Source organism: Dasypus novemcinctus, chromosome 8, assembly GCF_030445035.2.
Source record: "Dasypus novemcinctus isolate mDasNov1 chromosome 8, mDasNov1.1.hap2, whole genome shotgun sequence".
Lineage (NCBI taxonomy): Eukaryota > Metazoa > Chordata > Mammalia > Cingulata > Dasypodidae > Dasypus > Dasypus novemcinctus.
In genome coordinates, this window is record NC_080680.1 from 24,356,631 (window position 1) to 24,384,260 (window position 27,630).

The 27,630-nt window shown below is 42.6% G+C and overlaps 1 protein-coding gene across 1 annotated transcript in view; it reads left to right on the top strand.

Moving 5' to 3' along the window:
* The window catches only part of SLC28A3 (solute carrier family 28 member 3), a 61,124-nt gene that overhangs the window by 28,533 nt on the left and 4,961 nt on the right, over positions 1-27,630 (top strand). The window contains exons 3-17 of the mRNA XM_004449452.4: positions 1,809-1,891; positions 4,458-4,549; positions 5,270-5,459; positions 7,896-8,040; positions 9,305-9,418; positions 10,034-10,111; positions 11,861-11,941; positions 13,540-13,620; positions 16,135-16,260; positions 17,697-17,827; positions 19,577-19,745; positions 20,103-20,300; positions 25,091-25,172; positions 25,701-25,799; positions 26,007-26,127. Of these exons, the coding sequence (XP_004449509.2) occupies positions 1,809-1,891; positions 4,458-4,549; positions 5,270-5,459; positions 7,896-8,040; positions 9,305-9,418; positions 10,034-10,111; positions 11,861-11,941; positions 13,540-13,620; positions 16,135-16,260; positions 17,697-17,827; positions 19,577-19,745; positions 20,103-20,300; positions 25,091-25,172; positions 25,701-25,799; positions 26,007-26,127 (1,790 nt within the window). The remainder of the gene's footprint in view (positions 1-1,808; positions 1,892-4,457; positions 4,550-5,269; positions 5,460-7,895; positions 8,041-9,304; positions 9,419-10,033; positions 10,112-11,860; positions 11,942-13,539; positions 13,621-16,134; positions 16,261-17,696; positions 17,828-19,576; positions 19,746-20,102; positions 20,301-25,090; positions 25,173-25,700; positions 25,800-26,006; positions 26,128-27,630) is intronic.

The following is a 27,630-nucleotide window of genomic DNA, read 5'->3' on the forward strand; positions in this document are numbered from 1 at the left end:
ACGGATCCCAAGCTCTACCCCAAGGCTTAAGCACTGCTTAAGCAAACACGTGAACGTCAAGACAAGAGGGGAGGCTCTAAGATGTAGTTCTAAACTGTGTTCCATCATACCTAAGGTTCTTTTGTGAAGCCTAAGAATAAGATTGAGCAGTCTCTGCTCTCTTCCTGACCCCCAATGTCAAAATGCCACTTTTATCTCTTTTACATTTTGAACTTGTGGGTAGGCTTTCATTTGAAGAAAGCCTTCTGCTGCTTAAAAAGCAACCAAATCACCTACATAGAGCATCCTTTAAAAGTAATTCTGGGTGCTTATTATTGTGCCATTTATTGTGTGGAATTTTCTCATTATAAAAAAAAGTAGAAAATTTGGAAAATTATCACATTATAATTTGGAAAATTTAAAAAATGATCTATAATTCCAGAAAAAAATAATCAGTGCCTAACATCTTGGTATATAACCTTCCACTCTCATTTTTTAATGCAAACATACACCTACATGCATGTGATACCTATCCTGGACTCTTACTAGGCATATTATTTGGCAATGATTGATCTCACTTACTATATGGTCAAAGTATCCATGTCACTCAATATCCTTCAACGAACAAAAATGAAAACCATAGTAATGCTGGATATTCCACAAATAGCAGATAATCTGGGAGCAATTTCTGTATAAGAAAATAACTTTGATCATTTAAATCCAATATTTAGCAAAGTTTGAATATTGGCCAAGTTGTATTAGAAAAAATTGAATAAGGCTCATGGCAGCAGCTGCCACATGGTGGTCTTGCTCACCTCCCTAGTTCCTGGGGTCCAGCCCCCCAGAATGAAGATAGTCTGAGTCAGGAGTATAATGGTATAGTATAATATAATATATATATATTATATATTATATAATATATAATATATATAATTGGCACCAGTGGACTATAAGCAGAGATGTGGTCACAATTTATTTCTATGATTTTTATATTTTAAAAGTAAAGAGAATCAAAGGCCTCCCTAGATATGACAGGTAATCAAAAGCTGAGATTTGGCATTATACCTCTTAGAGCATGTTCAAAACAGCTCCACATCAGCACACTTTTTTCCACCCCTGCTATTGCTTCCAACAGTTGGAATAATTATTTGAGATGTTATTGCTAAATGGAGGGAGGTAAGAAATCGGGGGAACAGGACAGATCCATGATGTCTGAGAGCTCAAACTGCACCTAGAAAGACGGATTGCAGGAATGATGGTCCAAGTATGTAATTCACTCTATTAATTAGAGCAGAGGCTAGCTGAGTAAGGGAAATATTCCACTTTACCCCAACTAACAGAAGGACCCTCAGTCCCAAGGGAAGGCTTGTCAGCCCTTGAAGGTGCTGAGCTAGGGTTCACATCTGCAGACCAAGGCAGGAAAATAAAACCAGCTTTGATCACAGTCCTTTCCGAAAGTGGTGTTGGCGGGGTATAAAGGGAGATTTATGTGTCCTGTGTTAGTAACTTCTTTTCAGCACTTGCCTGGAAACAGAGCCGGGGTTGAATGATTACAGTTGAGCAGGAGCAGAAAGTAAAATACGAGTCCGCTCCCTAAAGAAAAGGAAAAGTTACCCGTGGCTCCTTTTGAAGGAGAGGAGGAGATAAAAGTGATCTTGGATTTATTGTGATTTATAAGGGGACAAAAATATCGGTGCAATAGATAATAGAAGCCATCTTCTTTCATAATTATTTAAAAGGAACTTTTGAAAGGTCTTTGCCGGGAGTCTTGAGCAAAGGAGATCAGGGTTCACTGTGTCCAGGATGCTCATCATTCGTCTCTGCTCCAGGGAGAAGAGTGTATCACCATTGAGCAGGATCCTCCAAAAGACACAGACAACATAGAGGACGGCCAAGACACACGTCAAAAGGGGTACGATTTTTAAACCATGAAATAACCCCACCTACCTCCTATTTGGGTCTGCCATTTTGTCTTATTCCCAGTATAATTTTTAACATTTATTAAGATTTATTAGAGATCATCACCACCACCAATCCCTCTCCCCATGACCTACCCAGTGCCGTTTTCAGAAAAATTAACTGACCTGGAAGATAATCGATGTAGCAAATTCAAACTGCTGATGTCCTGGGAACCCAATTTGCTGGATTTGAATTCACCCAAGCCAGTCTCCTAATACAAAGGCATAAATTACCAACCAATTACGCCCAGTCCATTCAAAAATAGTTCATTTTCTCAATTCGAGTAGTAAGCAACTGGTCTTTCAAAATTCAGTCCACTTGAAATCCCAGACAAACTGATGCCCTTATAGTATCGTGAAGATATTCCAAGTCTTTACATCCCCATGAGGTAAGAGAGGCAATGTGATTATTTTTCAGACCAGGAAAATGAAACTCAGAGAACTTTCTTACCCAAGCTCAGTCACCTGGAGAGGAATAAAGCCACGTTAAAATTTTCTATTCTGATTCCTACTCCCAGATTGTCTCCAACTCTACTGTAACACAAAAGTATTTATCCATTTTCTAAATTTCTATTTAAATTTGATTTGAATTTCTGCATCTCTGGGGAACTTGGTTTTGATGCATAGAAAACGTCTCTGGAGTTGGTAAAAATTAGGGTTGGGAGCTCTTGTCACACATGCATCTTCAAAAGAATCTTTACCATCTCAGAGACCCGAGTTTAGTTCCATCCTTCATTTCACTTCATGAGTGCCCGACCCTGAGGACTAAGGTTCTTTTGGGTGGCCAGAGGTAATCAGGTTACACGTAATGTTAATGGAGCTAAATCTACCACCAGCAGGTTGGCAGGCATCCAGCCTAGATAACCAAATGGCCTGTTTTCAGCTATTTTATGCAGGGTCTGATTGCTGTAATGGACTATACACATTCCCTGCAATTTAGAAACCTGATCAATCTAACCCAAAGTAGACAAATGTGCCTTATTAAATGTCACTTTCTATCCCTGCTACTTTTAACACCAAGGATAAAAGCATAATTAACCTTTCCTAAAGTTAAACCATGAAAAAGTTCACCTGAACTATACTTTTATGCCCCTAATATCTTCTAGAGCAGTGTTTTTAATTCTCAGTTCACATATTCACAATACATGCTTCATGACACAATGCCTATTGTTACTATGTGGGTTGCACTCTGATAGTTCCTTTTTCCCTTTTTCTGAAAGGTGATTTTGTTGCATTGTGTGGACCTCGCAACTCACCACTGGGTCCTGACCCACAGTTATAAAATATCACTCCAGCTAAGCAATATATACTCCCATATCATCTATCTACTAGTAATTCAGTAAATGACTGTTGAGTACCCTTAGCGCCCAAGGTCATAATGTTTCTGTTGTAGGGTTCACAGACAACTATTCTCCAGGAGGTTTTAATTGGTCTTGGGTTCATAGCAAAATTCAGTCAGAGAGGACAGGAAGGGTAAAGCACAGCAGGACACCTTTGTCCAAGGAGATCTAAGAAGGCTTTATGGAAACTAGGGACTTGAGCTGTGCCGGGAAGCTGAAGGGTGGCTCAGACTTGAACAAGCAGGCACATCAGAGAGGAAGGCAAGGGGAGGTACTAACCAAAGGGAGAGCAGGTCTCCCATCTAAGGAACGAAGGTAGGAGAGGAGAATGGAGTTTGGGAATCCTCTGTGTGGGGATGAAAAGGGGTTGTTTTAGAAATGCTGACCACCAGCCAGAAATGGTGATGGCTAAATATGCACGTGAATCCCTTCCACCCGGCCTCCAGGGAAAGAGAAGGGAAGAGGCCTCCATTAGCAGCCAAGATCCAGTTCAGGCGTGGAGGGGACGTAGCAGACAGTCATTGCAGTTTGGGCTCTGTGGCCTCCCTCGTGGGGGCTGGGGATACCAGCCTCCCCAGAAGACACAAACTTTGCTCATATCTACCCCCCCTCCATGACCAAGCCCAGAACAGAAGCGAAAACATGCCAACGATTCCAGAACTTTTAGAGAGAGGCCTAGTACAAGCCATTGGTACAAGTCATTACAAATCCACAAAATTCTGCTTTACATTTCAAGTATCCAGTGGCATCTGTCAGACTCCAATGAAAGAGGATGTGATTGGGAATAGGGAAACAACTTGCTAGGACTTAGTAGAACAAGTTGGATGGATTTTTTAATCGTTTAATAACCACAGATTAAAAACTACTAGAGGTCCTTACAGACTAGAAACTCTCCCCCTGTGATTTCTTTCTGCTTCTGGTTAGTCATCCACCGCCGCTGCTCTGTATGTTTTCTGCATCTTTTTAAGCCCCCAGGACATGGCACACTCATTCGCTAAACCTGGATCTAGGCTGTGGTTGGTTCCAGCCTAAAACAAAATGGTGCTTCCCATTCCTAGTCATAGGATGTAAGCCTCAGGAATTGTGCTTTGTTGTTTGTTTCACCAAGGCAGCTATGGAATCCAGCCTTTGCAAGCCATTTTATTTCATGTTTTCAGTGTTTGCTTTTGTGTTGTTACAGATACCTGGGAAAGAAGTACGATACAGTTTGTGGTTTTTATAGGAAACACAAAACCATCTTTTGGCATATCATCTGGGGCATCTTATTAGCAGGTGAGTAGCAAAGGGGACAGGGAGACCAATGTCTCTTTTTGGGGATCCCCCGAGACTGAGCTTTCTGTGGAAATCTATGAAATCTCCCCTTCCCCTGGACCTCCCTGAACCATTTAGAGGCAGAGAGGTAATCAGGAAGCTCCTGAGTCTTGGATCATGATGGGACACATGTGGAAATTGCCCTCCGTCCTATGTATGATCCAACAGCTAAATTTTTGAGGCATCGTGTCTCACAGCTTAGGTAGAGATTGCTATTGTGATGTGGATTTAAAGGGTGAATTGGTGAATGCAAATTCAGAAAGTGAACAATCTTTACAGATGGACCTTTGATGGGCCTGTTTTTCTACTGAAACTTAGGGTGAACCCTAGCTGCAAACCAGGAGAACCAACTCCTTTGCCAGGGGTTGCTTAAGCAGTTGACCTTTCTCTGACAGCCTGAATGCTTGGTGGGGAAAATGACTAGTACTAAGTGAGGGGTGCAATGACCAAGCTTCAAGGTTCAATGACTCAGAAGAAGTTCTGTAAGAGAAAAGACCTAGCCCTCTGTCCTCCTTCTGAACACACGCAACAGGAATCCAGTACCTCTCATCAGAGGGGCTAATGCCCATATCAAGAGCATCCCTGCATCCAATCGTTTCTTGATTAACCTCCCCAGTGGCTGCCCGCTGGTCTCCAGGCAGGTGCTGAAGATGCTGAGGTGTGTGTTTGCTTCCCCGACAGCCTACCTGTGTGTGGTGATTGCAGCTTGTGTGCTGGACTTCCGCAGAGCCCTTCCTCTTTTTGTGATCACCGTGGTTGTCATCTTCTTTGTTGTCTGGGATTACTTGATAGCCAAATATGAAGATCGAATTGCTGCATTCCTGTCTCCCGGGAGAAGGCTTCTGGACAGCCATTGGTTCTGGCTGAAGTGGTACCTATGGATGGTTCTTACTCTGTGTGGGAGGGATGTGGGTCTTCTCCAGCACTGTTCCAAAACCTGTGCTGAACCTGGTTCCTCTTTTGGGGGATACTGAAGCCACCCAGGGAATAATCTGCTAAAATGCCTTTGTTTACAACCAAGAAATCAAAGCGATAGGCCATGTGTTCACTTGTCCCTCGGACTGCCTGAATTTCAAGTGCTAGTAAATGAGAAAATGTTACCTAAACCATGGTGGTTAAATAACCTTCCGTGCACTCCATTAGCGAGACAGCTATGTACCCACGTATCAGGAAGCATGCATTAGCACTAATGCAAAGTGCTGATAAGAGGGAAAAGTGCATGTGATAGAAGGGGCTGCGTGGGAGCTTTGAGTTTCCTGCATGATGTTTCTCTAGCCCTAGAACTAAAAATTGTTTTTAAAAAAAGGAACAGCAGTTGTGAAGTCATCAGCAGGAATGGCTTTATAGCTCCCCAATTTGTCAGTGTAAGGACAATAATCATGATCAATCAATAATGTCTGTGCTGGCACAGAATGGGGAACGGTAGCCCAAATGCCACTTAATCTCAATATCCAATTATAGTGAATAGTTCTAACCTGCTAGGACAATTAGCTACAGAATTAGATGTGCAAAATGGTAGAAATCGCTGACAACAGATCTGCACAGAGCATTCATTTTTAGGGCAATTTATACAATTTATACACATTCTTTTAAAATTTAACTTTCAAAATGGGAATCATGGGATATATTCACTCTCGAATTTACTTTTTGAATTTTTAGTTCCTCTATGGAACTGTGACCATTTATTTTAACTAAGATTTTTCACTATTTTTAAATGTTCTCATGAAAATCTTTACACATAAACCTTTCTTTTCTGTAGTGCTGATTAATTTTGACCAACTCTTTACTTGCATTTCTTTATTTACTGGTGAAATCAAATACTTTTTCAATCAGGTTTCTTTCCCCTATTTTCTCTCCATGACTTTTTTGTGGGTTTTAAAAATTGCTTCGATATTGAGGACCACTAGCACTTGACTTCTTTGTGTAGCCAATATGTTGAAAAACCATGATCAAGGACTCTGATCAAAATACAACTGTATTTTTTTTCAGCTATCATTCTTTCTCTCTCATCCAATGGGAGCTATCTACCCTGCCCTTTGTTTAAAAATACTGGGGGGAGTGTATGAGACGGCGGCTGAGCACCTGCTTCCCATGTACAAGGTCCTGGGTTCAAACCCCAAGTACCTCCTTAAAAAAAAAAAAAATACATACATACATACATATATATATATATACACACACATACATACATATATATGAAGCCCATGACCTTTTAGCTCACTCTTTGTTAATAGTCCAACGATCAAAGGCATATTTTAATATTATAATTAGCATGACCAGTCTCATGAAATAATGAAAACTATAAACCTGACTAAATGTTCCTTAATTCTTCCCCCAGCTTGGGTCTACCTTCAGGCAGGGAGCTTGCTCTGGGCAAGGGTGCAGTCCTTCTGCTTTCTCCTTTCTCCCTGTCACCGGTCAGGGAGCTCTGGGCATGAACCTGACCTCCTCAGGAGGAAGGACCTGCAAATTACTAAAGCAGATCCCCATATCCTGCCAGTGGCTGCTTGGAGCGTTTTCCTCAGCCTCTCTCTGTGAGGCCTCTGCTTCCACCAGATGGTCCTATGGGGTAAGACTCTAAATTGGTTCCCTCCAGCATGGCCCATTTGCTCCACCAGGAAACTTCACACATCCTTGGACCTGATAAACTCAGGAAGTGACATCTCAATACAGCGCCCTCTCTGGCTCTACCACCAAATCAGTGAGTCAGCCTTGCCATAGCCATTCAATTCCTCAGGAGGAGTCAGACCCAGTCCGATTTAGCTCTCTGAGGCTCAGATGAGGTGTCCCAACTGCACAGAATATATTTCAAGTCCTCATTAAAGCGCTTCTCATTAGGGAACCATCCCCCAAAATGGAGGCGAGGACTCCCAGTAACTCTCTCCAAGAAATCTCACCTGCCTTCCCTCTCCAAATACATTTTCTCCTCTCAGTCCCCTTGATATAGCCTTGATCCTGGCCCAAGATTCATGTGACAGATTTCTCAGAGGCCATCTACCTTTGAATCTACACATGGTGCACGTCTCATCGCTAGCCACTGTTGGCAATGGTCCCATCTTCATCCTTGCACTTTTTGCGCTTTGTGAATTTTTTTGACATGCACAAGACTTTTTAATGTAATCAGATCTATCCCTTTTATGATTTACTCCATAGTTTACAAGCATAAACAACTATTCTGGAAGCACAGCTTCCTGATGCTGGGGTGTATAACTCTTGCTAATATCACTTCTTTGTTAGATTAAGCTTGATTATGGTTTTCAAGCTAGCACAAGAAATGGAGACAATACCTCTTTTCCCATTCTCTTAGGGTGATTTGGATCATGCTTATCCTGGGGGTTATTTTCTGGCTGATCCTTGACACTGCCAAATTGGGCCAACAGCAGCTGATATCCTTCGGTGGGCTTGTAATGTACATTATCCTGGTATTTCTATTTTCCAAGCACCCAACCAGAGTAAGTATGAAATCAATCTTTTTTCTTTCTTTTTTCCCCATGTTAAATAATGATTGTGAGAGAAGTTAACTATTATTCAATATTATTTCTCATCTTGTTAGGACATTTTAAATGACTAGCATACTGTTCTTGCCAAACTTTCAGAGTACCAAACACTACTCTCAAATTTTTCATTCCCGATAATTTTCCAATTATACAACTGGTGAGATTTTCCTTCCCCATCAAGTCTAATTTCTATTCATGTACCCCATGAATACACAAACACACATACAAAGAAAACTCATCCATTTTTAGCCTAAATTTCTCCAGACCAGAAAATAATCTAATATTCTATCATTGGATTCTGCAATTTTTCAGATTTCCATTTTGCACTTTGGGCTTTTATACCCCAAAATGTTGTCCTTATCATCATTAAACAGTTTTGGTCACACTGAATTCAATTCTCATCCTTACTCTGTCAGGCTCTAACCCACAAAATGGGCAAGAATTCTGAGACATTGAAGCTTCCTATATGCAATTTACAACGACAAATTGTAGAAGATTTTACCAGCCGAAAGATTGACCCAAGGGAAAAACCATTGATATGAGACCAAATAGGATCCAAATGCTTTGCTTTGTTGGGCCGAACACCTCTGTTTTCTGTGCCTCCTGCCCCTAATCCTTTGCAGCCCCATAATCCTTTATAGACCCAAAGTCCTTTGCAGGCCACTCATCTCAGGTCCAAAAATGAAAGATGATGGGCCATTACTGCTGTACTCCTGGATCTGCTTTAGAGTTAATTGGTTCCTATTACATTGAAATGAGAGCCCCTCAACAGGGTTGAACACATAATTCACTTACAGATCATCAGATCAACAAACCCTGGAGCCACAGAGAAGCTGTGTTTTACCTTTCCATTTTCCAGACAGAAAACATGTACAGTACAGGTCAACCAGGAAGGCCAGTTGCTTCCTCCTTTATAGCTTTAATTATACTGTTCTTTGACCTAAGCTATTTTATCATGACATGGCATTTATATCTTCCAAGTGAACTAAAGGCTTCACATTCAGATTTACAGAAGGCCTACAATCCTGAGTTTTTTAGGTGTGATTATGTCATGCGATTCTCTGCTCGTGACTTGGCTTCCCCACAAATGGATCATGGGTCACATCCAAGAATGCTCTAGGCCATGCATTTGCTTCCAAACAAATAGTGATCCTCTGAGCATTTATGCTGAGTTCAGTATTTATGTTCTAATACGAGATCTCTGGATCTTTCTGTATAGGTTTACTGGAGACCTGTCTTTTGGGGAATTGGTTTACAGTTTCTTCTTGGGCTCTTAATTCTAAGGACCAAACCTGGATTTATGATGTTTGATTGGTTGGGCAGACAAGTTCAGGTAAGTTCAGGTCAAAACACCTTGCTTTTCTAATGCTTTCAACAGTTGGATGTATTCATCAGTACATGTTAAAAATAGGTTTATTTGTCTGTATTAGTCGATCCACATTTCAATCTGATAGCATGAGTTAGACAAATAATTTCGTTTGTTAGAATATGTTAATCTAGTTAGTTTCTCAAGATCATGTCTGCCCCTTCCCATATCAGCCACTACATCACTCCCTATCCCTATTTCCCCCTTCGTCCCACACAAGACTCTTCAATGTCACACTTCTAAGATGCTCCCCCACACAGAGAAATAAGCTTTCTTTGCCTCTTACAGTAACTAGCACTACCCATTTGCCATCAACGGTTTGCTGGAGCAAATTAGCATGCCGAGCTCATTCTTTAGTATCCTGGAATCAAATTAAATATCAGACAAAACAGGAAACCTGAATGCAGATAGAGTTCAAAAATACACTTCCTTCCCATTCACTAGAGGGGTCAAACTGAGAAGATTAACTCAAGTCTTTCTCACAAGTCTGCCAGGTTCCACCCTCTGCTGAGTCTAGAGAATCCTGTGGACTATAGGATGTAATGGTTTTAGTGATCTGCTCTTTTTCTTTCTTTATTTCAGACTTTCCTGGGGTTCACTGATGCTGGTGCCTCATTTGTCTTTGGTGAGAAATACACAGACCACTTCTTTGCATTCAAGGTAAAGTAAATCCCTTTTCTCTGTAGTTAATGCCTTTTCAGTAGCTTCTCAGTCTTTGTAGATGTTCAGGCATAGCTTTTCTTCTTCTTTTTTTTTTTTAGAAGGTACTGGGAATTTTACCCAGGACCTAGTACAGGGAAAGCAAACACTCAACCACTGATCTTCATCTACTCTCCAATGAGACTTGGGTTTTTTGTTTGTTTGTTTGCTGTTTTTAGGAGATACTGGGGATCAGACTTGGGATCTCATACATGGGAAGCAGGTGCTCAACCCCTTGAGCTACATCCACTCCCCAGGTATATCTTAGCTGACCAAACAACCAGGTATATAACTAACTGCCTGGTGTGAGTCATCTCTGAACAATCATGTGTTAACACACTGAGATGTTCATGTCATGAACTGAATTCAGAACTGGTAAAAATAAAGTCACAAGAAAGGACTAACTTGCTACCCAGACCTGCCCTGGTATCTGACTGCCTTGCAGTGGGCAACTCTTGCCCCCCACACGCCCCTCCCCGGGGCAGTGGCCTCTTTCATTTCACGCTAGAGCAGGATCCCTGGGGACTTACTGGAAAGATGAGCCCTTTCACTCCCCCAAGCTTTCAGGAAGACTCTGCCTGCCTATTAAAGCCGATAAAGCAGCAAAAGGCACACAAGTGGTTGAGCTGATAATGGCACAAAATGTCCAGATAGATAGATCGAAAGATAGATATAGGTTTTTCTAAATTAGATGCTGTACAAATAGTCCTTGGTCATTCTGTGCCTCTGGAGGCAGCTGGTCTCTGACACGCATCTGGGGAACAGCGGGGCAAGGGGGTGTGGGGAGATGGGGTGGGGAGGGGCCCAGGTCATAGCTCTGTGGGATCCGTGGTGGGTAGAAGCTGCCCCTGTAGAAACCTCCAGGCTGCCTGAAGGCCCCCAAAGAGCATCAGGAAATAGAACCTTTAAAAAAGACAATTTTTGTTGGCACAGAGCTATGTAATCAATTTTTTTAGTGTTTGAAAATCTACAGGTAAAACAATGATCGTAAAGGTGAGAGAATGAAGGCTTACTCTACAAGAGGCAGGGTAGAAGAAGCCTGCTCGCCTTACCTGATCCCGGCAGCTGTCGGGAAGTGCTCCCTGTGGCAGATACAGATCTGAGGCCGCTCAAGATGAATCTTGACCAAGGTTACTCTGCAAATTAGTGCTGAAGGCCACATCTGTTTAATGTCAGAACAACAAGAATATCTCCCTATGGCCTTCAGTTTGTTAATCTAATTATCAAATTCTCCCAAAACTTTATTACTTCTATGAGGCAATACAGTGGGAAAAGCTCATCATAGCAGAGAGAGGGAGACACATACACATATCTAGGAACTCTGTTCAAGCTTATTCAGAACAAATTAGAACAAGAGGGAGTGGATGTGGCTCAAGCAGTTGAGCACCTGCCTCCCACATGGCCAGCTTCAGTTCCTGGTGCCTCCTGGGGGGGGGGGAAAAAAAAACAACTCATGGAAGCCAATGTGGCTCAGTGGTTGAGCACCAGCTTCCCACATACAAGGTCTTGGGTTTAATCCCCAGTACCTTAAAAAAATTTTTTTTTAATTAGAACACAAGACTATCAGGAGGAAGATGCCTAATAATAAAAGTGTTGTTTCGAGTAGTTTTATGGGAGACCCAATCTGAACCTGCTGAAACATCTCTCTCCAGAAACAGGCATACATTAACCCATGATCCCTTCTGTGCCTCCGCCAACCCCCTCCTGCAGGTCCTGCCGATTGTCGTTTTCTTCAGCACTGTAATGTCGATGCTGTACTACCTTGGACTGATGCAATGGGTCGTTAGAAAGGTATGGCGTGTGGAGCTGATTAGTCATTCCAGGGACAGCCTTAAATGCCTTTTGTCCAGGCGGCTGAGTTTGCTAGGCTGCTATGTCAGCACAGTGGGTTGTTTGGCTTAACAGTGGGAATTTATTGGCTTGTGGTTTTGGAGGCTGGAAGACTTGCTTCCTCCCGGGGCTGGAAGCCTTCTGGTTGGCCGACAATCCTTGGGTTCCTGGAGAACCTATCACATGGCCCCGTTCTCTCCATAAAGCCTCCAGGAATCCAATTAAGACCCACCCTCATTCAGGGGTCCCGTCTACAATGGGGTCACAGCCACAGGAATGTGGATCAAGAAATCACCTAAATCTGCACCAGGTATTTCCAAAATGCCAAAGTATCCAAGAGCAGTCCCCAAATTATTAGAGTCAAACCCCCCAAACACCTACATGTGTCCAGACAGGGAATTTTATCTCAGGGGTTCCTAACAAAGCTTTGGCTTGCAACCTGCTGCCATGAAACCTCAACAATTACTTCTTTGGCAAAAGAAGTGACTTCAATAGGCAGAACGTTTGCCCCAGGAAGCACAGACCCTGTTCTTTATCTCGGTTATATCAGCCTGTGCCTTACACAGAGTCATTGTTTACCTTAAGAAGGTTACAAGAGTGGACACGTCTGGTTGTGGAGTTGCTAGAGAAACCAAAGCAAGAATGGGAAGTTGCTTTTTCTTCCTGAGGGAGTTTTAGAAACACACACACACAAAATAGATATTTACTGGCTCATGTCAGCCATCAGCCCTGTGCTTAAAAGTCAGATGAGAAAACTGGAAAATATGTGAGCTAGTTTGGATGCACACAAGAGCAGGGCAGTGCAGGAAGAGCTCGGGCGTGGCCACAACCCTCCTTTGATTCCTCTGAAATAAGTAAAAAGGTATAAACAGAGAGAAAGAGAGAGAATCTGAATACTAGCAGAATTCAGAATTCCAGAAAGAAAGCCCAGGACCCAGAATGTTCTGATCGCTTCAAACAATTAGAACTACTTTACTCATGTCTAAGCTCAGAAAGAACGGGGAGTGGATACCATAGGAAGGCCCAGCGTGAGACTTTGATTCAAAGGCCAGTGCAAAAGTGAAATCATAAACCTCGTTCATGTGAATTAAGTCGAAAAGGTCAAACCTCAACTCCATTACAGCTCTGCCACTGCTTCTAGCTGAGTGACCTTTGGCAAAAGCTATTCTGTGCCATGGTTCCGCTTCTATGAAACGTGGATAATTATAGGACCTCCCCCAAAGGGTTGTTAAGAAGACGAAATGGGTTAATTTGGGTCAGTGGCTTAGAACAGTGTGTAGAATGCATGATGGTGAGCAATTAGTATTCATTACCTGTCTACAGTGTATTTTTAGAAATTCATTTATTAATGTTCAAAATCCATACAATGACTCAGACTTACTGCTCAAACAGGAGAATTTGGCCCGCTCAGTCAGCTACATATGGTACCATCACCAGCCTGCCAACAACGGTTGAAAGCCTCAGTATTTTACTCCAGTTTTGTTTTTGCTTTTTATTCCTGCTTTGCAGTTTTGTTAAGCAAATAGTTCTTCACTGGCTTTGTCCCTTTTTCCTCTTAGGTTGGATGGTTAATGCTAGTTACAATGGGATCATCTCCTATTGAATCTGTGGTTGCTGCTGGCAATATATTTATTGGACAGGTGAGTTGTAATAGCAAAAACCAAACCAAAACAGAAAAATCCTGCTGAAGTGGATGGTTTCTTTCCATAAAGTGGAATAAGAAAGAGGGACAGCCATCCCTTCCAAGAACCTGTGTGTCCTACTCTGGAATTTGGGTTCTCAAAAATTCATAGAGGAGGAAGACTGAATATTCTCAGCAAAGCATGGGCCTTCTCATATAGATTCTCCACAAATAGTTTCTGATTATTGAATTTATTTCTCACAGTCATGGTAAAAGATGTGTCCTCTGATCTGTCCCAGGGTGATGAGCAGTTCTTAGATGATAAATCCCCTCTAACAGTCCCATTTTCCTAATCTACCTGATCTCTGGCAACCGTCCAGAGGTTAGGAGAGCTTCTGCTCGAATGGTGTTCACCGTTTATTTTGAAACTGCAAATGTGCAACAGGAAGCTTCACATTCTGCACAGTAATACTGACCTAGAATTTGTTTTGTGGCAAAGGAGGAGACCAGGAAAGCCTTTCCATCAACCTCATTGCTGTATAAATACTCAAAGCTCACTGTCAACTTACCTGAACTGGCCAAAGATCTGTCCTTGATGAGCATGAGGAAAAATGATGACGGGTTTTTTAGGTTGTGATTTTCACCACTCTGATCTACCACATGGAAAAATGCTCTCAAAACCCATTTAAAGAAAAAATATGGTGCCAAAGTGTGTCCCTCAAATTAGCACTCCTAGGGGTTCCACGAGTAAGAAGCGGTAATAACAAACACCTCGCTCAGGATGGGTAGCTTTAGGCAGAATGGAATCACACGCCAAGGAAACTGAATGTGCATGCCTGCCAACACCACTGCCCCAGGAAATTGGATCTGAAGCAAAAATGAAGTCACCCAGAAAAATCCACAGCCCCCAATCCCAGTTTCACTACCTCTCAAGGCAGGTGAGCCTCCTTTTCAAGTCCTGCTCTGTTCACTCACCTGGAGTGTAGTCTTTAGAGCAAGGCCCATATTTCCTTCCCTCCAAGTTGAAATTTTTATAATTATAGTCATAAACTCTCCCAGGACTAATTAGGGCACCATCTTGAGTTGATTACTTCTACCTGTGGAGTAAGAAGACTCAGGGACTGGGTTATCCATAAATTGAGGCTCAACACGTTCCGTCTTTCAGAACAATTAGAAATAATGAGGGGGAAATGGTAAAATTGCACACAATGCTTCTGTGGTGCTCAATTTGGCAGTTAATATGCTAAAAGTACAGCTATTATTTATGGAGTGGCCCACATTACAGACCCCCAGGCCTCCATAATGGGATTCAAATCTCTCCAACTATGCTCTCTCCGGTTCCTTCCTACACTGAGGGGAAGAGCAGCTCTGATTCTCAATTACGAAAGGGCCTCTGGGCACCTGTACATGTTATTGCTGGTAATTTTTATACCTATGTCCCTAATTTCCCTCTGCTGTCAGACATCAGTGGGATGGATTATCAAACATGAGCGTGCATCAGAATCACCTGGAAGGTAATTCTTGTTTAAATCTTCTTGAAAACACAGTTTGCTGGAACCCAACCCCAGGTGGAAGATGGAAATTCACATACATTTTGATCACCAGTCCATCAGGCCAGGCCACTGAGCAGAGTTATTTGGCCAATGATGTTCCAACCATTAGAAAAGGGTACCAGGTACAGGGTGTCCCATGGCACAGCAGCATCCAGCCCTAGGCCAGGTGGAGTGCTCATATGTAAACTGGCAAACATTCCAAATTTACATACGCTTGTACGTGCACAAGGACCCAGAGCTCACAATGGTAACTCAGAAGTCAATAGGGGGAAGTGGGTGTGGCTCAAGTGATAGAGCTTGTGCCTACCATGTCGGAGGACCTGGGCTCAATCCCTAGAGCCTCCTGGTGAAAAAGAGGAAGAGAAAGTGTGCCCGTGCGGCAAGCCAGGGCCCACGTGAGTGCCCACAGGGTGAGCCAGTGCTGCATGAGTGCCTGCACAAGTGCCTACATGGTGAGCCAGCGCCCCCCACAAGTGAGTCACACAGCAGATATGACACATCAAAAGAGAGACATGGGAAGTGTCAAGGTGAAGTTCAGCAGAGACCAGGAACTGAAGTGGCGCTATTGACAGGGAACCTCTCTCCCCGTCAGAGGTCTCCAGGATTGAATCCTAGAGGAGAGAAAATGAGAAGACAAGATGACACAAACAGCAAAAGCAGCAGGGGAAGGGGGGAAAATAAATAATAAATAAACCTTTAAAAAAAAAAGAAGTCAATAGGGTGACTTCTCAAACTTGACCGCATCATTATCACCTGGAGGGCTCTTTAAAACTCAGGTAGCCAGATCCCACCGCAGAGGTTCTGATTCAGTAAGTCTGAGAATTTATATTTCTAACAAGTTCCCAGGTGATACTGATGGAGCTGACTGAAGGACCACACTTAGAACAAGAGCTTTAGAAAACGGATTCTCGTAGGAGCCAGATGGACCCTAAGATTTAAAGGGGAAGATTTCATCAGTAGTTGCCCTTCTTTGTCCCCAGACCGAGTCGCCACTGCTGGTCCGCCCCTATCTACCGTACGTCACCAGGTCCGAGCTCCACGCGATCATGACCGCCGGGTTCGCCACAATTGCTGGAAGTGTCTTAGGGGCATACATTTCTTTTGGGGTAAGAATGCTTTGGAATTAACTTATGGATAATTCAATCTCATCTTTCTTTGCTATTGTTCTTTCTTTTTTCTTTCTCATTGCTGGTGGAAAAGGAGGCCAAGAAATTGTCCCTTTCCCTCTGTAATTGGTCATCGTTGCTGTGGCATTTGAATAGAGTGACCCCAAGAAGCTTCTGGGCTTCACTTTCCTACCACTGCATCTAAATGTGAGTCATAGCCACCCACAGCAGAAGGAAATCATATGATGGAGTTACTTTGGCTGAACATTTAAATATGTAAAAACAATTATAACTGCCACGAGTAAAGGAGATCTAGACCAAAGGGTAGGCAGACCATGGCTCATGGGCCAAATCTGGATCGTTCCTGTTTGTTTTTTTAAATAAGTGTTGTAGTGGAACACAGCCACTCCTATTCATTTGGTCTTTGCTGGCTTTTGTGCTACAAAGTTGAGGAACTGTGTCTGGAAGAGCCAAAAACGCTTTCTGTCTGGCCAATCCCTGATCCAGAGCAGCAGTTCTCAAACTTTGCTGAATGTTGGAATCATGTGGGGATTATTTAAAAATCTCCATGCCCAGGCCCTACCCCAGAGTGATTAAGTAAGAATCTCTTTGGGTGAGAGCCAGGCATCAGTATTTTTTAAAACTCCTTAGATTCCATTGTATGTGTGAGAGCTGGTGCTCTGTGGTATTTTAACTAGTGACCGTGTCCCCAGGCACTTAGCTTACGAGCCACACATAAATATAACCCCGGGAGAGAAATTTCATGACACAGAAACAACTCCATGTGGTGCCGGGAATGAGGATTTCTTACCGGATAGGTGAGCTCACTCCAGGCCTTGGAGAACCAATCTGTAGGAAGAGGGGAGGAGAGAAAGTCCAGGGTGGGTTAGGAATAAACATTTGAATAGCTCCTCAGATAACTCATTCTATCACCACCGTAGGGATGATGCCCTCAAAAGTGGGTTAGGTGTAATGGGAAGGGGGGAGCAAAATATAGGGAAGAAGGTCCAGAAACAGAAGGAGGGGAAGCGGATGGAATGGGGTGGGCGGGGGGCGGGGAGGTTTAAGTAGACTTGCAATGAGGAAACTAGAAAGAGCTTACAGATTAAAGGGACTGTGTAAAAGAACAAGGGATTTCAGGAGACATCTGTCCTTGCCTGCATGTGAACCATGTATCCTCACCCCACCCTCCAGATATCGATGACATAATGAAATATGGGCCTTGTATGTGAGCATTCTAAAGGACGGCAGAGAGGGGAAGGAGAGGGGAAGGAGTCTTCTTTGAAAGTTCAACCTACAACACAGGAAACATCATTCTCTGGCAAACAATCAATTCCTACCCTGTCTCTCTCTTTATAAGGCTTTTGGGCCATTCTTTACGAACACAACAGAATAGCTTCAGCCCAAGTTTAATTTTCTTTCTTCTGAAATTCCAGGTCTCATCCTCCCACTTGCTAACCGCCTCGGTTATGTCAGCACCCGCGTCCCTGGCTGTTGCTAAACTCTTCTGGCCTGAAACAGAAACTCCTAAAATAACCCTCAAGAATGCCATGAAAATGGAAAATCGGTAAGTGAGCACATTCACCTACTTAGGGACGCTAGGGGCTGGGGGGAGGGAGTGCAAATTCAAAGTACAGCCGAGTGGAAGGTGGTATTAAAGCAAATTTCATTTCCTTGTGAAAATTTAGACGTCTTCCAAAAAATTCTTGTTTCAACACCTGAGGAAAACCTTTCTAAACACCTGGGAGCCATTATTTCAGTACATTCCTTGGCTGTTCATTATAAAGAAAGATCCTTATAAATACAGCATAGTGTTCATTGAGCCTTAGTTTGACTGTTGCAATTCTGGACTCTTCAGATATAATTGGGTGAGGAGAAGACCAGAAACCTATTTTTTCAGGGAAAAGGAGTGTGATATAGATATTCTTGGCCTCTTTTTGTTTTGCTTTTTTTCCTCTATATAAAATAAAGAAAAAAAAGTGGGAAAGGACTAAGAGATTTAGGTTGTTCAAAGGGATTTCATTAAATAGCAGAATTCATCAACCAACACGTTTCTAGATTTGTTGCCTGTTTGTGTGTAGGTGGAGTTCATTCATTTTCTTTTTTTTTTTAAAGATTTAATTTTTATTTATTTCTCTCCCCACCCTCCCACACACCCCCCCCCCCCAGTTGTCTGCTCTCTGTGTGCATTCGCTGTGTGTTCTTCTGTGACCACTTCTATCCTTATCAACAGCACCAGGAATCTGTGTTTCTTTTTGGTGCACATCTTATTGTGTCAGCTCTCCTTGTGTGCAGCACCATTCTTGGGCAGGCTGCACTTTCTTTCACACTGGGCGGCTCTCCCTACAGGGTGTACTCCTTGCACATGGGGCTCCCCCACACAGGGGACACCCCTGCGTGGCACGGCACTCCTTGCACACTGTGCATGGGCCAGCTCCACAGGGGTCAAGGAGGCCTGGGGTTTGAACCGCGGACCTCCAGTGTGGTAGGTGGACGCCCTATCCATTGGGCCAAGTCCACCTTCCCACTCATTTTCATTGTCATATAATATTCAATGAGTGAAAAAGCAAGTTGCCAAAGAATATATATGGTATGATTCTACTTGTTAACTTAAAAATAGATGTAATTAGCAGAGTGCCTCAATACTCAGTAGTCGAGTGCCTGTTTTGCCCACACAAGGTCCCGGGTTCAATTCCTGATACCCCCTAAAAAAATTTTTTTTTAAAGTGAAGTTATACAATAGATTACACAGGAATACAAAATGTAGGAAAACTGTAAAAGAAAGAGAATGCAAAACAAATTCTGGGAAGGTAGGTACTCTGAGATTAGAAGGAAGGGATAGGATTAAGGAAGATCACACGGGGGTCCACCAGCAGTAGTGGCATTTCATTTCTTCAATGAAGTGATAGATACCAGGCCTCCCTTGTTCTGTTATTATACATACTGAGAATATTTTATAAAATACAATATATATATGCAGTTTATTTTTATATAGTTTAAAATTTTATGTATACTATAAAACATATCCTATATTTTAATAAATATTCTCCGGTAGCTACTTGATATTTAATAAAAATATTCAAAACCCACATTTTTTTCTTTTACAAATTTTTTTAAATTATAAATTACCTCAGATTAAAAGAGTAACATGGCAGACACACATACGCCCACCACTTAAGTGCAAAAATTGTATGGAATTCCGGTGAGTGTATTGGCCTGAGAGTTTGCCCCTCCTCCCAATGAGCGCTGATTATGCCATGCCTGCACCTGTGATGGCCACCCACTGACAACTCAACTTTATCCTTTTTTGATAAAGGGATTCAAGGAACCTGCTGGAAGCCGCATCACAGGGAGCATCCTCATCTATCAGCCTGGTGGCAAACATCGCTGTGAATCTGATTGCCTTCCTGGCTCTGTTGTCTTTTGTAAATTCAGCCCTGTCCTGGTTTGGAAACATGCTTGGCTACCCACAACTGAGTTTTGAGGTATACTTCTACCATGCCTTCCATTTTGCTAGATACCTAGATACTCTGACACATTGTCCCAGCTTGCGATACAACACTGCCCCCATCTCCTTAACCGCTTTTCTCTGCCTCCTGTCACCTCCTCCCAGTACATATTCATTTGTTCCTGACCCCATGCCCAATATTCCAGGTTATGCCAAATGATCCAGTTTTAACCTTGACTCCTGATGGATCCAGTGGGCAAGAGAATGTGAAAGAATTTCTATGCCTAAAAGGGACATGACAGGGGCAAGAAAAATTTTATAGCTTGGGATGTGACTGAAGCACTGGATGCAAATCACTGCTCAGCTAATAAAGTATCCACTTTTGGTTTTGTAGCTAATATGCTCCTACATCTTCATGCCCTTTTCGTTCATGATGGGAGTAGACTGGCAAGACAGCTTTATGGTTGGCAAACTCATAGGCTATAAGACATTCTTCAATGAATTTGTGGCTTATGAGCACCTCTCAAAATTGATCAATTTGAGGGAAGCAGCTGGACCCAAATTTGTGAATGGTGAGCAACAATATTTATCGGTGAGTAGTTGTTTTGATTTTTTGACACACTTCATCGCAGGCATCCATTCATCAAATACTTGTTGGTACCTCTATGTGTCAGGCACTAGGAGAGGTCGTTGGCATACATCAAACAGAAAAATAGACCCCAAATCTGATTTCATGGAGCTTATTGTGCCGTGTACCTAGCTCATTGTGTGTAGCACCTCATAATTTTCAGTTATGCTGAATTTTATGTGTCTGTGTCTATGAATGTATCATGTGTGTGTCCATGTGTATCCACATCTGCCCATGTGTCTCTTGCGTGCCCATGCATGTGTAGGAGCACAGCCGATTCTTACCACTGTGATCATTTACTTTTGAGCACTGGACAGGCTGTTGCAGAGTCACATGAAGCTGGGACAGGAATCAGTCAGTAAGCAAATTTTTATCGACCTCCTCCTCTGTGCCTTGTGCTAGGCTCTGAGGTCACATCATTCAATGAGTCCTGAGGCTCCTGGCTTCCTGGGACTCATAATCTAGGGGCCAAGAAAGTATCCTACCCTGGGGCATTTGTGAAGGCTGAAAATATGTCCAAATGCAGCCCAGTGCCAGGACATCTTAAAAGAGAGAATGAGGCACAGTCACTCCTCTCCACGCACATGAGGGGAGAGAAGTAACTTGGTCTGTGGTTCAAAAATTGACACCATATAGTTATGTCAGCACTTCAGGTTCATAGTCTTCAAGTCAGTGCTCATACCTGCCGGGGCTTTGATGGGGAAAGGGAACAAAAGAAGGGGCCATATTTAGGATATTTGCAGCTGAGTCTCCAACTTTTTGTGAAGGACAGAAGCATCACACATGGGAACTCTTAAGGAGATGGTGAAAATTTCTGACCACCACCATGACTCACTGAAGCAATCCATTTGGAATTAACATCCCAGACACTAATTTGGTGTTGAAAGGATAGGGAAGGGAAAGCATGCCGTCCAAAGTTCTAACTGAGATTGCTCACCCCTGACTACCACCATCTTCTCTCCCAACCTCTCAGAAATCAAACTCCAAATTTAATCCCATGTATTACACCAATGTAACACAGTACTCCACAAGAGTCCTGACTGGTACTGTATGGTCAGAGCATTTTGTCCCACACAGCTGATGTGAACAGAGGCTCTGCAGGTTTGTTTTTTCACATTTTCATTCTTCAAATCATCACCTTGTGGAACTTGGCCTATCACCCTGTTTGGATGCTGCCACAAACCAGTTAGCGTCCCTGCCAAAAGTCAACAAATTTAATTAAATGAAATATTTTCTGTCCCCCACTGCCACTTGCCAGGAGAAAATCACTTTTGTTCATGAGCGAATGCAACCTCCCAGTTCTGGCAGTGCCAAGCAGTTGTATGAGAAAGTTTTTAAGAGGGTAGAGAAAGATGTGTAGAGCTGATTAAAGTTTGGGGTGAGCCAAACCCTAGGCAAATACACAGAGCACATTTCAAAATAGGAATTCAGTGGCTTCTGCCATTGAGTCACAATGGGAAAAGGGTTTCCTTTCTCCAAATTTTTGATCTCCCATCCACGAAATGGGGATAAGACTCTGCAATTTCTGCTTACCAACTAGGAATGGTGAGCATGTCCCAGCAGTCTCCTAGGAAAACCTCTATAAGACCGAAGTGTAAGATTTGGATCCATGAGGCAAAACCCTCCACTGAAATCCACTGAGCTATGCCCATTGCTGCCCCCATCTACAGTCTAAGATAGGAGGTCAGACCACATGTGTGCTGTAGAGTACCTGGCATGAGCCCTTTATGGCGCCATCTTCTCATGAGGGTAAGGTAGTGCTTGGTTTGTTTGCATGTACTACATCCCATGGTATGGAAAGGTACAGAAAATTATGGAGGGAGATGGAAGCCATCCTCCCCATCATTTCTTTGCCACCCAATTCCTCCTTTCTCTTCATAACATATCTCGGATGCCTTTCCAGAGCATATGGCATAGGAATCTATTTTACGACAGGGCCATAATTTATTTTCACCAGTCTCATGTTGATGAGCAATATTTAGCTGTAGTCAATAGCACCACAGTAACTGTCCTTGGGCATATGGCATCTTTGCTCAGGTGCAAGGAGAGCTGTAGGATATATTATTTTTCTACTGTAATGCATCTCTTTCCATCCTGTCCTCTTGCATATTTATAGGGAAAGTCTTCCTTTCAACCTCCTTTCCTCTTCATGTTCTTATAAAACCCATCTGTGGCTGCATCTGTGCATCCCCTTCTCAAAGGTCCTCAGAAAGGAGAAAGGGAATGTCAACCCTCTATGGCCATCTTTCTGCCCACAGTTTCTTAATAAGCTGGCCTGTTGTTGAAGCCAATCGAACTAAATGAAAGCACTCGAGTGAGCAGGGGATGAGCAGGGAGGGGGAAACAGTTGCTTTTTGAGGTATGAGTGACTGCGCAAGGACTTGCATCATTTTTTTCCTGCCTGCTCTTTGCACAGTGATTGAAAATATCAACAAAGGAGTTCTCAGAAACATTGGAAAAAGAAGGGCCTTATAATCAACAAAAAACCTACCAGGACCACTTGAGCCTTGAATGTGAGCTTTAAAAAAAATCTACCTAGCACAGGAAAAAAGAAAAGCACAGCTATTTTAGAATGTAGGCAGGTCCCCTGTTTGCCTGGTTTGTTCTTTGAATCAAATCATAGATTCAGGATATTGGAAAAGAAAATGATTGCCTTGATCGTGTGGGTGCCTTCGCCAGTTACCTGAGAAAGAGGGATCAGGCTTGAACAGTGCCCCTTGACTATAGGGATAGAGCCCCCCGACCATGGTCACACTTTTATGAACCCCTGCCTTCCAGCTTCCCGTGTCCAGAGAAAGAACTATTCATTCTCCCACCTCCAAGTAGGAATCCTAATATTCCTACAGATGGTAATAGTCAGAGCTGGGACAGAGAAAGGCAAGCATGCACCCTGGCCAGATTATAAGGAAGTTCCTTTGATGTCTGTGAGTTTTCTTTTTATTAATATAACTCCTTTAAAAGTATGCCTTTTTTACTGTTATAATTTACATATAAAAATGCACCCATTTTAGGTGTACAAACCCATCACTTCTGTATCCACCATCACCCCCAAAATAGAGAACATTTCCATCCCTTTTAAAAATTCCGTCGTGCCCTTTTTCAGTAAATGCCTCTTCCCAGCCCATTCCCAGGCAACCAATGAGTTTCTTTCTTTCACTGTAAATTGCTTAGTGTCCTTGTTTGCTCAAGTCTGCCTATGCAATGTGCCAGAAGTGGGTTGGCTTTTATAATAGGGATTTATTAGGTAAGAGCTTACAGTCCTGAGGCTGTGAAGATGTCCAAATCAAGGCATCATCAGTGATGTTGTCTCACCAACAGTCAGCTGCTGGCAGACCCTGGACTCATGGCACACAGCAAGTCAGGATGGTGGTCTGCTGGTCTCTGTCTGCTTTCTCCTCCAGGCTCACCTGCTTCGAGCTTCTCCATGGACCTAGCCTCTCAGGGGCCTCGTTGCTTCAGTTCCTCCACCTATTCCAGCCTCTAGCCTCTCAGGGTTTCTGTCTGTCTGCAGCTGTAGGAGATCCTGGGGTCCTCTCTCACATGACAGGGTAAAAAGGCAGCTTCTTTCTCTGTGTCTTTCTGCTTGTTTCTCCCACTTATAAAGGACTCAAGCAAGAGACCCATCCTGGGTTATGCCCACTGAAGTACTACAATCAAAGGCCCCCAATTGAATCCAATGCAATCAAAGGGTCCCACACTCACAGGAATGGATTCATTTCAAGAACGTCATCTTCTCTGGGACTCACAAAAGCTTCAAACTGTCACACTTAGCATCCATGTTGTTATATATAGTGGTGGGTTTTTCCCTTTCTATTGCAGAGTAGTATTCCATTTTATGGATTCCACAATTTGTTTGTCCATTTGCCTCTTGAGGAATATCTGGGCTGTGTCCAGTTTGGTGCTACTATGAGTAAAGTTGCTATGAATAGTCATATGCAAGTCTTTTTGAGGGCATATGTTTTTTATTGTTGTTGGTTTTTAATTTCTCCTGAGCAAATACCTAGAAGTAAGATTGCTGGGTCATACAGGTTCTTATCTTAACTTGACAAGAAACCATGATACTGTTTTGCAAGAGGTTGTGTCATTTTATATTGAAACCAACAAAGTATAAGGATTCCAGGTGTTCCACACCCTCTCCAACACTCAGAATTGTCAGTCATTTAAAATTCTAGCAGTTCTACTAGTAGATGTGTGGTGGTAACTCATCATGGTTTTAATTTGCATTTCCCTAGTGACTAATGATATCAAACATCTTCTTGTGTGCTTATTGGCCATTTGCATCCTTTGTGAATTATCCAAATCTTTTATCGATTTTTCATTGAGTATTTTTGCCTTTTTTTGTCTGGATAAGTCATTTCTCAAATTATTGTAATGTGAATACTCTCTGGGACCAGTTTTATGTCTCCAGTAACTAGTAGGACAGTGCCTGGCTGTATAGCAGTTGGCCAGGTTGTTTTGAATAACAGAAGTTATCATTGAGCAGACAGTAGCATTTGTAGATACCAAAGCTATCAATTCTAAGTACTCTGTATAAGAATTTTCAGAATCTATAGACTGGCCCTTTACACCTACCCTCAAAATTCAAGGGGAGACAGGAAAAAAGAGTCTAAGCAGCAACAAGTATTTGATACCAAGTACCGTGCATTTATTTGTCAATATTGATCTGTTATCAGAATATGAGAACCAATTAGGATGCTATATTTATTAAACTAGGTCAGATCATGTAAACATCTTGTGTCTATGTTTGCTTACAGATTCGTTCTGAGATAATTGCCACGTATGCCCTCTGTGGTTTTGCCAATTTTGGTTCCCTAGGAATAGTGGTTGGTGGACTCAGTAAGTAAAAAGAATGTTGTTCAACAACAGATATGCTGTAAAAGTACTTCATATCTCCATTTTGCTCTGTAATTCTATTCATTTCAGGGGAAAAAAGGCCTTGTAGCAGCAGGATATCTTTTTGGAACTGTTTTTTTCATCCCTGTTCCTCAATGTCATTTTTCTGTCAACATCCAAGCTAACATCAGGAAGAATTTGCTCTAATGTACAGTTGCTTCTCCCAACCTTGGATGACACATGGGTTTCCCCTTGCATGCTTATAAATTTATAATGGGCACCTGGAGAAGGAGTCTAAGGAATAATGGAAGTTAAAACCCTTTTTCTCCCAGGCCAAAGAGCCTCTCTGGATGTAGAGTTTATCACTAAGCTCTTAGATCTTGAAATTTCCCAGCTAAGCTAAAAATAAATTAAATTAAAAACCGACTAACCTGAGACCAGAGCCCCAGAACAATTCAGAGGTAGGGAACAGGGAATTTGGAAGGCTAATCAGTAGTCTCAACAGTCCTCTCATACTTCCATATTTTTCAGCATCCATGGCTCCTTCCAGAAAGCAAGACATCGCCTCAGGGGCAGTGAGAGCTCTGATTGCAGGGACCATCGCCTGCTTCATGACAGCCTGCATCGCAGGTACTGCAGCCCATCCTTTGCCTCTTGACTTCACATGCCCACAGTTTTCAGGGCCAGTGCCTCAGACCTGCATATCCAGCCCAACTTGCTGCAGAAAGCTGAAAGCCAGAGCTGCCGTTAAACATCCTGTGACATTAAATGTGGTGGAAGGGGAGTTCAAAGACTTCGTTAAGTAATAAAATAAATGGCCTTCTGTTCCATTTCTAGGCATGCTCTCCAGCACACCTGTGGACTTCAACTGCCATAACATTTTAGGCAATGCCTTCAACTCCAGTGTACCAAAAAACACAACCGAGATCGTATCTTGCTGTCAAAGTCTGTTGAGCAGGTAATGTACTTTTTATTGCAAACTTTTTGTAGTCCTCCCTTCTCAAACATGAAATCAGACATAAGCACTCTGCACACCTATTATTATTGCTTCTAAATAAAGCAAAAAAGTATATGGCATTTGTAAGCACACTTCATTTCGACTTTCCGCACCTAAGCCTAGGAACCATAATTCTTGGGCACATCACTCAGCATTTACTATGTGCCCAGCTGCGTGTTAAGCACATGGTATGAATTAGCACACTTCAACCTTGCAACCACCATATAAATTAGACGTTATTACATTTTTGTACTTGGTAAAACCAAGGTGTATTAGTCAACTAAAGGGGTGCTGGTGCAAAATACCAGAAATTGGTTGGTTTTTATAAAGGGTATTTATTTGGGGTAGGAGCTTACAGATACCAGGCCATAAGGCATAAGTTACTTCCCTCACCAAAGTCTGTTGCCATGTGTTGGAACAAGATGGCTGCCAACAGCCGCAAGGGTTCAGGCTTCCTGGGTTCCTCTGGGCTCAGCTTCTCTGTTTTCTTCACAAGGTCAGCTCTAGACTATAAGGCTTTCTAGACTTTGTCTCTCTCCACAAGATCAGCTGTAGACTATCAGGTGATCAGTTCTGTCTCTCTCCCCGGGGTTTCTGCCATGTCTAAGGAGCTGTCTCTATTTTTCTGTGTTCTTCTCCTGGTTCAGGTCCTCTCTTCCTGGGGCTTGTTTCTCTTTGCTCTATGTGCTGACTTCCTGGGGCTTCAGTTTAAGACTGCAGCATTAAACCCCAACATCAGAACTCCAACATCAGAAACCCCTCAACTCTGTCCTTTGCCTTGCCTTTCTTTTACCTGTGAGTCCCCACCCACCAAAGGGTGGGGACTTAATGCCCTAATGACATGGCCCAATCAAAGCCCTAATCATAACTTAATTATGCCCAGGTATAGACCAGATTACAAACATAATCCAATATCTATTTTTGGAATTCATAATCATATCAAACTACTACACTCCACCCTCTGAATTCCAAAAAGACATTATAATATTCGAAAAAACTTTAAATCAGTAACAATGCAAGTACTAAATCATATTACAATTAATTTAAAGAAATACAGTTTGTCTTGGAGCAAAGTCCTCTCTGCTATAGACCTCTGAAACTTACAAAACTATTTATCTGTCTTCAGTACACAAATGGAGAGAAAAAGTACAAACATTTTCATTACAATAAGGAGAAATTGGGAGGGAAACATGAGTCATGGGTCCTCTACAGTTCAGTAAACCTTCACGGCATCCTCTATTTGACTTCAAAGTCTGAGAGTCATTCTTAAGAAGATGGTTTCTTCTCCTTGGGGCCATATGGGGACCCACCCTTTCCACAGGCTTGCCCAACAGCCATTTTTTTGGTTCCACCTTCATCAAGCATCTGGGTGTCGACCAAGCTCCAGTCCTCTCCCTCCAAGAGTGTTGGTGTGATTGCCACACCTTACCCAATCTTTGGGTTAGAGTCTTAACCCTTCTCATA